Here is a 15921-nt window from a genome sequence, read left to right as displayed (position 1 = left end):
ATCTGATACTGCTCAGTTGGTTGCTGATTCGTAGTCTTTCCTTAATCTTTTAATGAGGAAGTTATGGATGCACTGACTTAAAGAGTGCTTTAAGTCACCACAGAGAGGAGCGCCACTGCCACAAGCTACTGGTTTATCGGGCAACAACGACAATTCAGTACAGTCGGTAAAGTTTACCCTGAACATCAGCAAGGGTCCGTCAGGGACGTTAGTTAGCATTGGTTAGCATTAGCTGTCCTGTTTCTGGCATCAAGTTGTAATGGCTACCCTCCTATAGCAGCATTCTACATGTTGCCAAATGGAAAGATGTATACCAGCCAAAGGGGTATAATGGAGTGATGGATGACTGACATAAGACCTGGCTAAGCAGTATGATCCACAGCGTCACCACGCAGTTTTTGAAAGTATGTTTGTTTGTTGGGATTAAAATGTTGGTAAGAACGGCTATGTTGTCGCCTGTGTCCTATGTATGCCTGGTTTTGGATAGAATTTTGGTTCATATTTTCAGAGCGGCACGGTGGCACAGTGGGTAGTGCTGTCGCCGCATAGAAAGGCGGTTCTGGGTTCGAGTCCCTCTCTGTGTGGAGTTTGCATGTTCTCCACGTGTCTGCGTGGCTTCTTTCCTTGTTCTCCAGCTTCCTCCCACCTCCAGAAACATGCTCTTCAAGTTAATTGATGATACCAAATTGCCCGTAGGTGTGTGTGTGTGTGTGTGTGTGTGTGTGTGTGTGTGTGTGTGTGTGTGTGTGTGTGTGTGTGTGTGTGTGTGTGTGTGTGCATGTGTGGTTATCTGTGTATGCGTGGCTCCGCGATGCATTGGTATCGCACCTGGAGTGTACACCCCCAGTCAGCTGGTATAGGCTCCAGTACCTCATGGCCCATAACAGTGGAAGAAGCGAACATGTGACCGTTGCCATCAGCAACAGTTTTACCCCGGAACCTGTTTCTCTACGGTGGCGTTTCAGGAACCTAAATGGATCATGGCCATCATGAGAGGACTTTGGCCTCTATGTATGAGTAATTTTGAGTATTAGAGGGCCGGGTTACGGTATCTGCAACTCTGAAAACAGCCTTTTGAAAGCACTGCTGTGCCATCACAGTGCAAACAAACATAAACATAACTCTTAATATGATGACATGGCCCCACTTCAGTCTATTACAATATCAGTCTAATTCACACGCACTGAAAACAGCCAAAGAGCTCTGTTCGACTGTCTGTTTCTGTTTGTGCTACAGACTCTGGTGATTTGATTTATACTCAGCTGATCTAGATTTGATGGACTTATTAACAATTCCATTTTCGGTAAAAACTTTTATTTAAACACGTTGTCAGATGAATTGTTAGACTCAGGATTTTGTTTTCTCACTTCTTACCCATTTTTTTTTTCTTTTCAAAATTTCCCCTCATTGTATATAAAAAAAACCCCCAAAAAACTACAGAAGCAATGTAAACAAAACTTTGGCAAAAGGATAAAAGCCATTACATTGTGCTGCAGGTCCAGAGAGAGGAGTGAATCCAGAATATCATTTATCATTTCCCTTATATAGATATTTTTCAGCATTTTCCATATTTAGACAAAACTACTGAACCGATTTCTAATAAAAGTTGTGAGGAATAGGTCGTGCAAGTCATTCGCATGTTACATAGACAGTGATATCAGAGAATGTGTGTGTGTATGTGTGTGTGTATAGTGTGTGCTGTATGTGTTTAAGTGCTTGTCAGCGCCAGCCTTTATGAAAGAGATAAATGGAGGCTCAGTTGGCTGTACTGGCGAGTCGGGGCAAACACAATTAGTCAGTTTGATCAAGTGAGCAGAAGAACAATGGGTAAAACCCCACTGGACCCACCTCTTTGGTTTGGTCGCCATCTTCACAGAAAGGACCGCTTGGTTGTGATGGATAGGCGGCACCAAGCGAGCTGGGGGATTAAATGCATTCAATTTCCATCTATGTTGCTCAAGAGGGAAAATGAAGAGAACACGGTATGGACTTTCACTGTTTTGAACAAGGTTTGGTTTTAAAAGTGAGCGCCCAAATGTAAAGCAGAATGTATTTAGTAATGGCTAATGTAAACCGTGACATGTGTCCACAGTTGAGAGACAGCTGTGTTTGTCATACCAGACCAGCGGAGGAGCGAGATGCCACTTTGTCTCTGTCGTCATGCTGCTGACTGTTGTGGTCTCATTTTAACATGTTCAATTCCTCACAGATGTGGCGTTCACTTTTAAGGCATATTCCCTATCATGGCCATTAAACCCATGTAATGGCGCCAAGATGTTCCTGGAGACAGCAGTCGTATAATATAAAAAGCCTGCTGTGCTCCAGAAGAACACGCTGAAAACTGAAAAGAGATACTTTAAATATGTATTTTGTCTTTTTTCTTTTTTTTTCTATGACGAAAACCACATGCAGCTACATAAAGCTGTACGTTTTTAGGGCTACTTCCTCAAAAAAAAAAACAAAAAAAAACAACAACTATGAAAATAAAAACAGCAGTGTAACGAATAGCATGTGGGAATACAGGACGTAGGGAGCAACGTTGAAATGATCTTTAAATCAGGTATGTGCAACATACATACAGCCTGAAAAAAAACAAACTAATTGGAGCAATGTTTCTGTTCTTAACAAGCCTCTCTTCTGCACTGGGAGTAATGGAGAACGTCTGGACGTATTTGTTGGTTCCTCTCTTTTCATTGCAATCCTGCTGAGACAGTCTCGCACAGCCTATAGCAAACACACCATATATTTTTTCAAACAGACAGACTCATAAAGAGGCAAAAAGGCACAACTCCTAATGAACACTTTAATGAGTGAACACAGAGGTAATGACATGCAGGGGATGATCATTCTTCTTTCTGCTCCACCAAATGACACCAATAACCTGTCGCCGCCCGCTAACCCCGCTTGTGACGTGACGTGCGACAGCAAATGAAAACTTCTCCTGGATTTTTCTCCCACATGCAATTATTAAGAATGATGACACTTAAAACTACAGTCAAATGGGAGTGCTCAGTTTTGTCATTGTGACTGAATCTTATTAAACAGACGCATAATAGACCTCTGTGAAGGCACAGAGAGAATGAACATCACAAGGCATCTCCCTGTGCTGCAAAACAAAGCTCATTTCAGGACGTCTCACCACCGAGTCACCCTTTGTGCATATGGGCCTCAATTGTTTTCCCATTTAGGAGTAAATGCTTGGCTTAATAATGTTCTGCAACTCAGACGCATTTCCTCAAAATGAGAACACAACATTATGACGACTTTAAACTTTATTTTGCCATCACGCATGCAGTCTAACAGCTCTGTGCTATAAACATTTGTGGCTCCTATCACAGGAGCTTGGACATCATCCTGATAAGAGCGACTATGCTGCTTTGGTTGCAAACAACGGGAAGCTGCTGCAGTTAACTGCTGGCCTCCTTTTCCACAAATACCTAGATAGCTAGCAATTTGGGCAATAAACACTTTAAGGAATGGCACGTTGCCACCCCCACCACTCCCCCCCCCCCCGCCCGCTCTTCTGTTTGTCTCACTTTGTAGCATCAGACGACCACACAGAGAACTGCTTTTGTCATGCAACCACATAGAGAAACAGGGACGACACCAGAGACACAGAAAGGAAGAATAACCTGTTTAGTTTGGGGAACATGTATGTTTTGCTGTAAGTAAGCTAAAACATGCAAATTGGTATTTAGGGAGTTAATTTAAAGTAAAAAAAAACAACAACTTTTGAATCCCCCAATTTTAAAAGCAATTAAGATAGAAAACAGTCAAAAACATTCTTCTTAGGATAGATAGATAGATAGATAGATAGATAGATAGATAGATAGATAGATAGATAGATAGATAGATAGATAGATAGATAGATAGATAGATAGATAGATAGATACTTTAATAATCCCCATGGAAATTCAGGACAGATCTACAGTAAACTGTAGAATGAAACAATAAAGTCGGTTCTCCAGACTCATCTGAAACTTATAGTTGTAAAAAAATTCCCCTAAACAGAAAAACGTGGAGGCAAACTTTTCCTTCATAGAGCCTCCGGAGCGGCTGTTGTCTTTAAGGAGGGAGGGAGATGGCTTTCACTGGCCTCAGCCCGGGACTGGTTCTCATCATTTTGACAATAAAACTCAAAAGAGTTGAAACAAAGCAACGCTTCATGAAAAAAAATGAAGGAAAAAAAAATGAGGGGGCTAAGAGATTTCCGCTAGTCTGCGCTGCATTGTCCCCCTCTTTGAATCCAACAGCCACAGAAGAACAGAGTGGTGATTTTTAGGAGAGCTTTGGAAAAGCTTTGGAGGCATAATTCCTCTCTGGCACCCTGGGGCCAAAGGGCTTGCAATGGCCCTAAGATGAATGAGTGATTGTGCTTTCAATTCCCAGAGGTTTGTTTTTGTAGTGTCAGGATTTTATTGCAGCCTTTTGTTGCTTTCACACAGAAAAATATGAACACAAGACCTGACGAGTAAGCATGAAAGCGCCGCTTGAATTCATCTCCGATCGCTCTGTTGATGAGGAAACAATACCTATAGTTGACTTTAGGCACTTGCTGTTGCTTCGGTGTGGACATAAGGAGCAGGCAAGAATATTTACAACATCCACGTCCATTTTAAGAACCAACAAATTCACAATAATCTGTATTTAAAGAGCAGGTTAATTGTGTAAAGAGGAAATATGGGCAGTGCATGCTTTAATCACGAAGGCAGACATTAAAATCTATTGTATGTATATAATTACGGACAAATCTGTACAAGTTTTTACATTCTGCTACTGATAAATGCATTATAAAAGAGTCAGTTTCATTAAAAAAAACACACACACCAGTGGTGAAAGTCCGCTCACATGTCACCGCTCGAGGAGACTTGTGATAAACCAGGGCCAGAGTCGATCTCAAAGCGGTAGTGGTAGCCCTCCCACACCTCCCTGCAGGCATCACGCATGTCGTAGATCCGCTTTTTGATGCCCTTGCGGTTGAGGTAAAGTACGAAAAGGAATATCAGACCTACGAAACCAAGGACTATCCCCAAGAAGACGTAAGAGGTCTGTAAAGCCAGGTCAGCTCCTCCGTTCCTTTCATGGCAACCCAGAGTCAACCTGCCAACAGCCAGCATGGATGTGTTCCTCATGCTGGCTGGGAAAGCACAGACGAGTCCCTCTGCATCTCTGATACGCTCCTGTGATCTGTTGAGCCACAGAGCAAAAGGTTCAATTCCACACTTGCATGTGAATGGGTTTTCCCCCAGAAGAAGGACAGCGCTCGGCAGGGAGTCCAATTCTCGCAGACCCTCCTCGGACACCGTCTTGAGGGCGTTCAGGGTGAGGTCGAGCTCCTCCAAACGCTCCAAACCTGAGAAGGTGGAGTTATGGATGGCCACCAGGGAGTTGTTGGAAAGCTGGAGCCGCTGCAGGCTGGTGAGGTGGGAAAAGATGCGTGAAGGTAAATAGATGAGGCTGTTATCAGAGAGGTCCAGTCCCCTCAGGGTGCCCAGGGAGCTCCAGCGAAGAGAGATGGCCAAGTCCGGCACCGACGAGTGGTTATAGAGGGCTCGGCTCAGATTGAGCTCCCGTAGGGTCTGGTTCTGCACCGTGAAGGCTTCGGGGTGAATGACTGCCAGCTGGTTGTTACTCAAATCCAAAGAGCGGAGGCTACGGAGTCCAGCAAACGTGTGGGATTCCACTTCAGAAATCCTGGAGGAGATCCACGAGATATCATTTTCACGTTCAAGTCATGCAAAAGAGACACAAACACTGATTTAATTTTGGATTAAAACTAAAATCAACTTTAATTCCACTTCCAGAGTGATGCAACCCAAATTAAAGAAATCTGCAAGCCTCTATAAAAGAGTATTTTGCAAAGTGTTTGATGTGTTTAAAATACAGGACAATGGGTTTAGTCTTACCTGTTATTACTCAGGGACAGGTTGGTGACATTATTCAGTCCTTTAAATGACTCCGGTCCGATTCGGGAGATCTGATTCCCAGTGATGAACAGATTCCTGGTGTATCCGGGAATCCCGGTCGGGACACTCCGCAGGTCTCTGGAGACGCATTTCACGGTATGAGCCGCCTCCGAGCACTCGCAGCGCGGGGGGCACGGCGCGTAAACGGAGCAAAGCAGAGCGCAAAAAACTATGCGCTGCGCCAAATTCAGCATTGTTGGTCGAGGAAACGTGCAGTCCCGAGGTTTTTTTTTTTTTTTTTTTTTTTTTTAAAGAAAAGACATGAAACAGATGAAATGAAGTGGATCAGCTCCTCTCAGACATCATTCTCATCCGATGTCCCGGCTGGAAATGCGCCTCAACTTTGCATGTGTGCAGAAAGTGCGGCCGGGAGGCAGGGTCTAATTTCCATGAGAACAAAAAACTGGGGGTCGAACTGATCAGACGGGGGTGTTTGATCCTGAGCCGTGGATAAACGGGGCGTAGCTTTTTTTTTTTTTTTTTTTCCTGCAACAATGAAGTTAAAAAGGACCATGGTGTCGTGTGATGATGTGCGGGGAGGGGCTTCCCTCCTGCCGGATCCACGAGATCATCCACTCCGGCTAGAGGAGACGCTGCTGGCCGAACGCGCTCCTGTCGTCATCCGGTCACCCGAGAACAATCACACGGTACCGAACACGTGGACCGGTACCACAGCTCAATGATTCTGATATGGACAGCCCAAAAGAAAATGGGTCATGTATGAAAAAAGAATTTGTTCCGACGCTTTTCTTTCTGTCAAAAAGTGAATGTACCTGAGTTTTAGTGGACACCTGGCACAGTTGGACCACTTTTTGTCATTTGGCTACATTATTGGAGCCTTTCACACACACAAAAAATAATCCATCAATGTAAACGTTTAAAATTTTGCTTTAAAGTTTTATTCCTGGTAAATAATACCAACAAAATGGATCAAGCAGGTCCTTAAATGAACACAGGTTGCCATGACCTTTGCTTTCTCACCTGTTTTGAAAAGTAACTTGTGAACTGGACTTTCTAGTTTGATCTGCCCATTCAGGTGTAGAGGTAAAAGCATGAGGGAGGGGTGTTCAGGTACCAGACTACTTAACCTTTGAACCCTCAAATACCATGACCCTGCAGGTTAATGACCCCTGAATGGGGACTTTAATCCACTTGATATTGGCTATCAAAGCTGTCACTGCTTCTATCCCATAATGTTTATTCTGACCGCCTGTCATGATTATTACAGAAATCTCTCCTGAGTATTAACAGACATTCCAGGAGGAAGAGGAGGAGGAGTCTTCGCCTTTCATGGGTCAGAGAGCCTGGAAATCATCCCTCCTGCTGATAGCCTTGATGAAATGCAGTCGCCATAATTCAATGGTAAAAAGAAATTTTAAAAAATCCAAGAAAATATTACAATAATAGACATCTTTATTTGTATAATAGCTGTAAGTCAAACACATTCAGAGTTCACACATTTGCTTCCGGAGGTCGTCCCTGTGGTATTATCTGCAGCATAAGAGATGATTTTGGGGGAAATGTGGCTAGCGGTACAAATTATAACATCCCAACTGTCTTTTGTCGACTGACTGAATCGCTGGGACCGCAGGTCTCCACATTCTTGAAGCTTGCTCCTGGATACAAGGCACCACAGCAGGCAACATTTCAAATGGTTCACATCTTGGCTGAATATTCCTGTTCGTGCTCTCCAAGCAGGGCAGCTGCACTGCTGATCTGTTTTTATATGTTCCTGAAGCATACACTATTTATAGGCACAAGCAATAATAAAGACAAATGTTGTGAGCTTCACCCACTGATCTCAAAGGGCCATTCATTCATTCGTTCATTCATTCAATCATCACCTCCTCCTCCTAAAAAAACATCATGAATAAACTGTTTCACCAAACAAAACAAGCTCCATATTCAAGGACGCAGTCCATCTGAAATGTTCCTACATTTAGTACAATCAGAGACCGAGAGGGATTTTCACTTCTCAGCTTGTTCTGTAGGTATTTTTGTTTTTTTTAACGGCCACATTCATCAAGTTCAGACAGATATACCCATTCTGCTGTTTAGGCAGAATGAGCAAAACACCAAATTAATCGTGACCATCAATCGGCTCGATTGCACCCAAAATCCAAATCTTTCATTTCTCAATAATTTCAAATAAAAACTTTGCAGACTTTAAGAGCTGTTTTATCTGTTGTTTAACTCCACGGCTGATTATCCTGGTCCATTTGCTTTGACAAAACGACTTTCCAATCACGGTAGACATTGTGTAAAACAGGCTATTGCATCAAACTAACAAGTTATTGAGACATTAGTCCATGTCAATTAATATATTAAAAGATATAGATAATCATAAGGGTGCTGTCTGCAATGAACTGATGTGACTGCTGTTTCACCACATCACAACACGTCTCGCTCAACTCCACACTGATGTTTGGAAGTTTTAAAATGGACTGACTTTGTGGCTCCGCAAAAAGCTTTCCAGCTCCTGTGTTGCAAATGTGGCATCTTTCTTAAGCACTCGATTCCTTGCAATGCTTCAAATACACACATGCTCAAGAGGTACCAAACAGCTACATCTGTGATGGCCACACACACACACACACACACACACACACACACACACACACACACACACACACACACACACACACACACACACACACACACACAAATACACACATCCAGGCACGAATCTGCTTCGTTGTTGAGCAGGCGTGATATGCAGGAGGTGAAACTGATGGGAGCAGAAAGTACACAGTAATTCATCCAAAAGCAAAATCAGAAGGGAGTGCAAAGTATATAAAGAGCACCTGGTGGAGAGTAGAATGTGTTCAATATTTACAGGCATTATGGGGGAAATACAAACAAAAGGTCACAATAAATCTACTTTGAACTGAAGGAAGCGGACATACTCTAGTAGCGTGGCAGTGTGCTACACCAAGCCTTACTTTCCAAAACAGAAACAACACCTTGAAGTGATAAGCTCACACAGCCACCGTGGGCTTGTTGCAGGATGTTGCTGACAAAAAATCAAAGAGCTGACATTTGACCTTCAGATCTGATCTGCAGAGGTGGAAAACAACAGGATCAAGGCTGGGAGGAAAGCAGGGATATTCAGCAGGGGTTGGTGAGTGTGAAAAACCTGAGGATCCCGGCTACCTGCTGCTTCTGGCAGCACAGTGGACAAAAGAGGGCGGAACAATTTTTTTTTTTTTTCTGTTCAATCGCAAACAATGAAAGGATTTAAATTTACTCATGACAGCCATGGCAACGGATTCAGAATGCCGACCATCATGTGAAATCAACCATCATTGTTTAAAACAAACCAAACACAAATGCAAAAATGAGAATATAAAATAAACGTGAGGTTATTTCAGGCACTGACTTGTTTCTTCTCATGACGTCAAAGAGTCATTAAAACCAAAACAGTTTTCAGTAAGTTTCAGAACTCTGACAACAAATTCTTTCACTCCTCTTCCAGTGAGTCAGATACTTAAGGACACAGTTTGACTTGGTCTCTCATTCTCTGGCATTTGGCACGAGTGTAGAAAACCAAAAAGAGCTTTTCACAGCCGCACTCACTGAGTCTGCTACAATCAATGCACTGATGATCTGTAGTTAAAGGCATGAAAACATTCTTTGTAGTACCGTTGGTGATGCACGTCATGCATGTAGAAAATATAAAAGAGAAAACGTTGTTTTTTCAAAAGATGCGACTTCCAATTCCTAAACACACTGAATTTAAGTAAGAAATACACAGAAACACTAACTGCTCTGACATATGTGTGTATATGTGTGTCTAATTGATTTACCATGATTGTTGTTCCCAAGGTAAAACAAAATAGTGGAAGCACAGAAACAGTCATTATAGAGGAAGATCATTAAATCTGAAAGCAAGGCATGAAGGCGATGTCATTGATGAACCTGACTACGAACACAACCTCTACACTTTGCAGGTGGTGACGACTTAAACCTGTAGATACGCTTTCAGTCATCATAAATCCATTGAGTGTTTTTGCTTGGTGAGGCGTGAGCGGTCACTTTTCTCCAAACAAATCACAGAATATAAATTGATTTCCGTCCCTACATTATTGTAGCTTCACCAGTGGAGTCCCATCGGTGACGGCGACGGCCTGCTGTCCACAAATGAACACATGTAGGTCTATGTGTAGGACGCTGCTGTTTAACAAGAGTCTCTTGGAGTAGAAAAGTTCACCTCCTCTGATGTTCAGCACTTTGTGATGGACGCTTGTTGTCTAAAAAGTTGAACCCACGTCCTGCTGCGTTCTCCACCTGCTCACGTCATCGCAGATTGAGGACCAGAGCCACGGTGAGGATGACGCCCAGCAACATGAGGAAAGGCAGCCAGGTCTTCAGGAACCCCGCACAGCTGGAACGGACAGAGGAGGGCAACGCAAATACAATGGTGAGGGGAGGACGGAGACAATGTGCAAAAGAGCGACTGATCCCTCCAATCAGAGTCCTTTAACAAGCTCAGGACGACAATAAACCACTAATTATCTCTGTAATGTTTATACAAGATGTGGAGCAAGAAATTTGCCATAGTCCTTCCCTGAAAGCCAAGGCATCAGAACCAAAAAAGTCAGCAACGAAGTACAGAATCCCCAAACTGTGGCTCTCAGCACATAAATATGGGCAAACGTTGGGAGATGACATCACGTTTAACATAAGCCTCAGACCTCCTGTCTCTCAATGGGATATTTGCTGGTTTCACAATACCCCCTGTAAAGGACACGCTTAGCTTCTAAATGTCAGCAATCGTCAAAAAGCATGTGCAATACATTTCCTTTCATTTGCTATTTATGTGCCTGAATGATGGTGGGTTTTTTTGGAACAGGTCCATCAATATGACTAACTAACTGTCAGTGGTGTTGTTTGAACAATATCATAAATGTGGCCATTACTGCAACAACAGTACACCAAAAGAAACACTGGAGGATGTCTCCACACACTCTCAACGCATCCCAACTTCATTCACAAGACTCAGCTCCTTCTGGTGGCTTTAGCAGAGGAAGCTGTAGATTATAGAGCGAGGAAAACGTCTGTGGAGACTCTTAATCATCGTCTGTGATGAAAAAAAGGCTTCTGCACAACTGACAACAACAACCCTACTAATGACCAAAAGCCAGAGCAAACAAATTAATGGACAGGAAGAGGCCCTTTCAATCTGGATCAAAGTAAACCATAATGGGTTTGAACAAAATGTTCAGATTTTCAGAGCGGTTACAGAAAGTTATGGTCAGCTAGCCTCACAAACAAAAGAAGGGAAATGTCATTGAGCTAGAGCATGAGGAGAGGAAGACTTTAATTGATATATAGCGTTAAAAAAACATGGATATGGATTATCAGGTGAGATCACTGATGTAGCAAACAGCTATAACAGCTACATAGTCCAAAAACTGAAGAGAATATTCCTACAATGTTAAACATTGTTGAGCAGCTTTCAGCACTTTAACCTCATAATTTTCACCTTTTCATCTCAAATTCTCTCACCTAGTTTAGAGCTACAATAAAATTGTGTCTAGACTGCAGTTTCCCTGTGACTGTACAGAATTAAGACTCGTCTGAGATCTTCCTCTGTAAGATAATTCCTTTTCATATTATGATAGAGTCTTTGTGTTGCTTTTATATTCATATCCAGCTTTGGATGATTTGAAGAATTCAACATTCAGCCTTTTAGCTTTCCTGTATTGTTTTAAAATAAATCTTTACCATATGTGTGCTGGATTTCCCCCAAACAGACACACAACAGTTGCATTTGTTGTTGTGGCTCTTTTTATTCTCCGACTAACAAATGGTGATTGGCTTGTGGGCTCATAGCTTTTTTAGCTCACGATTGAAAACAGATGGTGTGATTTGAATCACCACAGAGCAAATCCCAACAAATCAACTATCTTTGCTTCAACTGGAATGTTCTTTTGGTTCTCCGTGGAACCGCAGACCGCACTCTTCCCACAGGCCGGACACGTTATCCCGTCTTACCTGACGTGTTTTCCGTGGATCAGAACGAGGAGGCAGAGCTTGATCATGTTCCATGAGCTGCTGTCTTCATAGCGCATCAGATTCAGAGCCATGGCCACGTGTGAGTGACAGTTGTCACAGCAGAGGTTGTGCTGTGAGGGAGACACAGAACGCACATCGTGACTGATGCTTTCACATTTATAATGTCAACAAAGGACAAATCAGCAACATTTACTTACCATCCTGTGTTTATACTCCTCTGAAGCATCGTGCACTGCTTTGTCCCAGGGGTTGGAGCCGCTTGCATAGACTTTGCTAACATCAAGCATCCAGTACCTTCAGTCAAAGACCAAAAAAAAAAAGATTGTATGTAGGACAGGGGTGAAGAAGTTTGCTTCTTGCTATTTCAATGAAGATATATGTTCTATTAAAACTCTGCATAATTTATAAAGTCCTTTACTATTTTCATTTACATACTTAGTGGGTCTTCCAAAAGCCATGTTGTCTTCCTGTAAAAAAAAAAAAAGTTTGTCATTTAATATTTTAATAGTTTCAGACATCGACTGAGCAGTGATGTCTGTAACTATACTAAAGCTAAATGCTAAAAGCAAATGTATCCAGTAACATTAATTTGGCCCAATGCTACACTGCTAATTATTTGGAATTGAACTTGTGAACCTAAACCGACCCTCGTATGTCTCATGAAGTGATGACGTTTACATGTGGGCTCATTGTAAGCTGGCTGACACATTTAAGATGGTTTAGATTTGGGCTTTTAGGAAATGTGCCCCATATCCTGTTTGTCTGTGTTTACCATCGACTGTGTTTGTGTTCAGCAGCAGACCCAGTCTGAGGTAAAACTGAAGCTGGATTTTGCAGCACCATCTGGGTGATCCTGCACTTCCTTTACATCCCAAAGGAAGCAGCACTAAAGAGATTTTGAGCTTTTTGTCTCACTACAAAGTTAATGTATATTCATCACCAGAAGATTCATTCATTCAAGTGCCGAGAACAAAATTATTATCAATAAGTTTGTAGCACTGACCTGGAAAACTTCACAACAACACGATAAAGAGTAAGTTGCGTAAAATATTGAATTGGCACTGATAAGACTGGTTTAAAATAGCTATACAAACAAATAACACTGCACGCAAAACAACACAACTACCTTGGAATTCTAAACCTGCAGCAGGATCTTGAATTCAACCTGATAAAATAGTTTTTAATGCTTTGCTCGTACTGGGTCGGAGTTTTTAAGTGAAATTATTCTGTTCTCATTAAAGTGACTGAAATTATTACATTTGGAGTCAGGCAACAGAAACAAATTTATATTGTCTATTTTCTGGCTATATCTGTAGGTTAGGACAAAAAGAAGAAAATATCGTGTACGGTATATATACTGGTATATATATATTTCGACATTTAAAAACTATAATTTTTTGCTATCTTTATCTAAGTTATCACCATTCAAAAGCAAATTCTGAAGCTGAAATGTGCTTTGATCCTCACAACATAGATTCTTCAAACTAGAAGTGAACACTATATGTTCTAGTGTAGCCCACTGTACAAAATATCACATACATAATACAATGTCCTCTCAAAGGTGACTTATATAAACCCCACAGGACCAAAGCCATTACTCACAGAGACAAAGTACGGTCCAGCAAAGTCCCTGATGATACCAGTGGAGGTGCAGATTCCCATGTGGCCGATGAATGGAAAAAGCCATCTGAATAACACCAAACAAATGTTTACTTCACATGATAACATGAACGTAATGTGTCTTTGAAACACCAAGAAACACGAACACAAATAGTTCACAGACTCTCTCTTCTAACCAGACAGTCCAGTTTGAGATTCTAACACGTTAAACATACAGCCCTTGTTATACAGAATGCAAAAGTATGAGGGTGTGTAAAAATAGAAACCCTGGAAAACACTACTAGCATCTGAAATCCATTGCTCTTCAGGAGTTTTTGAGTTACTAATAAAATACAAATATCATAATGTTAAATCTGGATATTTTTATCATCTAGATTTAAATTATAGTGTTTCACAGACACATGGAACGTACTCCAATGTTTCTGAATCCTACTGGCAATTTTCATGAAATTGGCAAAATATGAAATTAAAAAGCTAAATAAATAAATCAAGTGAAACAGAATCCATATCCAGAAAAAAAACAATTTCTCTAAAAATCAACTGACAACTTTCAAAGATGTATTAAAACATCATAGTAATAGCAATATATTGAACGAATTAACAATTTCTCATCTGATTCGGGAACTCAAAATGACAATCTTGGCAAATGAGAGATGTGAACTTAACCTGTGCCAAAAATACTCAATAGTCACTCCTGATTTTATGTCACATATAAATCAGATCAATCAGTCCAGATGATGAATGACAGGGATGTGAGAAACTCCTTCTGAGCTCCTACCGGTAGCATATTATCAATGGAAACTAATATGCTACCAGAAATAACATGCAACACCTGAAAACAGTACGACTCCACAACGATGCCTCTGTACACCGTCGGAGAACCATTACTCATGAAATATTATTCAAAACAAAAGCAAAAGTCTACTTTCTTTATGAAACGAATCATGCACAACTTAAAAGTTCGGTAATCATAACTTCTGAAAATTAAAAAAAAACCAACAACTTGTGACTTCTGGATATAAACTAGCAATCAAGAAAACAGATTTATTTATTTGTTGTGACTAGTATTTTTGATTCACTTGTAAATTCTACTCATAAATGTTTCAAATTCGTACTATTTTAAGAGCAAAGCTCCAGGACTACAGATGATATCAGGGAATTAGCAGTAGGGTACATCACGTCTGTTAGCTAGCTAGGCTAATGGAGCTGTCACTCCGTCACACATCGAGGTTTTGAGAGCTGATTTTCACAGTGGATGACGAAAACTCACGACAATACGGGGATGGGTGTCCACACAATACAGTAAGGATAGCGACTGGCCTCTGGGTTTATTTTCTCTGAGGCTATGCGGTAATTCTTCATGCTGTCTTTATCTATAACATCCGCCATCACCAGCTTTGGAAAATGAACTTCATTTGTCCCACTTAGACTGAGTCAAGCTCGCCAAAATACAAAGAGAAAAAGCGGAAGTGTAGTTACTTGACTTCAAAATAAAAATTAACATCCGATTGTTTGGGGATATATACGACCAAATAGAGAGACACCCGCGTCATATTATGAAGCTTTACTATATTTTTAGTTGTGTCTCGACGGTTGAGGCAAATATGCATAATTCATAATATATTTTATTATTGTGGGTTTTGCTCTGAAATGTATAATCGGAAGTGTCTCTTGAAGTCAATTTTTTATTTGACGGCAGCAGTAGCTTCCGGGTTCTGTACTGAAAGAAGCTCTGTCTACTAAAACTTTTGTAATACGCAAATTGTTTCTTTATAACTCTGTGACATGAGCTGGGAAATGTTTCACAATAATAGCAAGCCAGATAAATTTAAACATTCAGTATTTTTCACAGAGATTAACACAAATTCAATATATTATAAACAATAATAAAACTATTTCTAATTCTAACAAGTCAGTCAGAGACTGGAACATCCCGCGACACCCTAGAATTCAAAATTTTACCCTGACCTACTTTCATAATGGTCGCACCTATGAATTCTATCGGTATGGCAATGACCTAGTTTTCCAAAGGTGAAGGTCATCGTCACATTTTTGTGTCTCTGGCTTCCTGAAAATGTTGCTTTTTGTTCTGTGTTTATATCTCATCAGGTTTCAGATATGTGTACCTAAAAAGGTATGAAAGTAAAAATTTGACCTTGACCTAGTTTTTCAAGGTCAAGGTTGTGATCCAATTTTCCTTGTCTCCCTGTTAATAACACTTTTGTTTTCTCTTTCTATCTTATCCGGTTCCTGAAATATGTGCAAAAAAAATCTACAAAAGTTGAAATTTGACCTTGACCTAGTTTTTCTCAAGGTC

General features: G+C 41.1%; 2 protein-coding genes across 2 annotated transcripts; both read right to left on the bottom strand.

Annotated features, from left to right (window-relative positions):
- Positions 1-3529: 3529 nt before the first annotated feature.
- Positions 3530-7240, bottom strand: tpbg1b (trophoblast glycoprotein 1b). The gene is made up of 2 exons (XM_068333037.1): positions 5907-7240; positions 3530-5694 (listed from the first exon to the last, which is right to left on the bottom strand). The coding sequence occupies exons 1-2, from the start codon at positions 6158-6160 to the stop codon at positions 4845-4847; spliced, it is 1104 nt and encodes a 367-aa protein (XP_068189138.1). The 5' UTR covers positions 6161-7240; the 3' UTR covers positions 3530-4844.
- Positions 7241-7361: 121 nt separating this feature from the next.
- On the bottom strand, positions 7362-15013 carry tmem222b (transmembrane protein 222b). The gene is made up of 6 exons (XM_068333038.1): positions 14875-15013; positions 13587-13671; positions 12420-12451; positions 12182-12278; positions 11964-12094; positions 7362-10350 (listed from the first exon to the last, which is right to left on the bottom strand). Exons 1-6 carry the CDS (start codon positions 14991-14993, stop codon positions 10263-10265), a joined length of 552 nt encoding a protein of 183 aa, XP_068189139.1. The 5' UTR covers positions 14994-15013; the 3' UTR covers positions 7362-10262.
- Between the last annotated feature and the right edge of the window lie 908 nt (positions 15014-15921).

This window comes from Antennarius striatus, chromosome 14 (genome assembly GCF_040054535.1).
Source record: "Antennarius striatus isolate MH-2024 chromosome 14, ASM4005453v1, whole genome shotgun sequence".
In the NCBI taxonomy this organism is placed as follows: domain Eukaryota; kingdom Metazoa; phylum Chordata; class Actinopteri; order Lophiiformes; family Antennariidae; genus Antennarius; species Antennarius striatus.
This window is presented reverse-complemented; position numbering and strand designations above follow the sequence as displayed.

Bases quoted from the DNA above. Each gene is read 5' to 3' on its own strand.
- tpbg1b (XM_068333037.1), bottom strand. From the start codon at position 6,160: ATGCTGAATTTGGCGCAGCGCATAGTTTTTTGCGCTCTGCTTTGCTCC. The intron at 5,695-5,906 runs GTAAGACTAAAC...GATCTCCTCCAG, and splicing joins CTGTCCCTGAGTAATAACAG to GATTTCTGAAGTGGAATCCC.
- tmem222b (XM_068333038.1), bottom strand. From the start codon at position 14,993: ATGGCGGATGTTATAGATAAAGACAGCATGAAGAATTACCGCATAGCC. The intron at 13,672-14,874 runs GTGAGTTTTCGT...GGTGTTATTCAG, and splicing joins ACACCCATCCCCGTATTGTC to ATGGCTTTTTCCATTCATCG. The intron at 12,095-12,181 runs GTAAGTAAATGT...TCTCCCTCACAG, and splicing joins AGGAGTATAAACACAGGATG to CACAACCTCTGCTGTGACAA.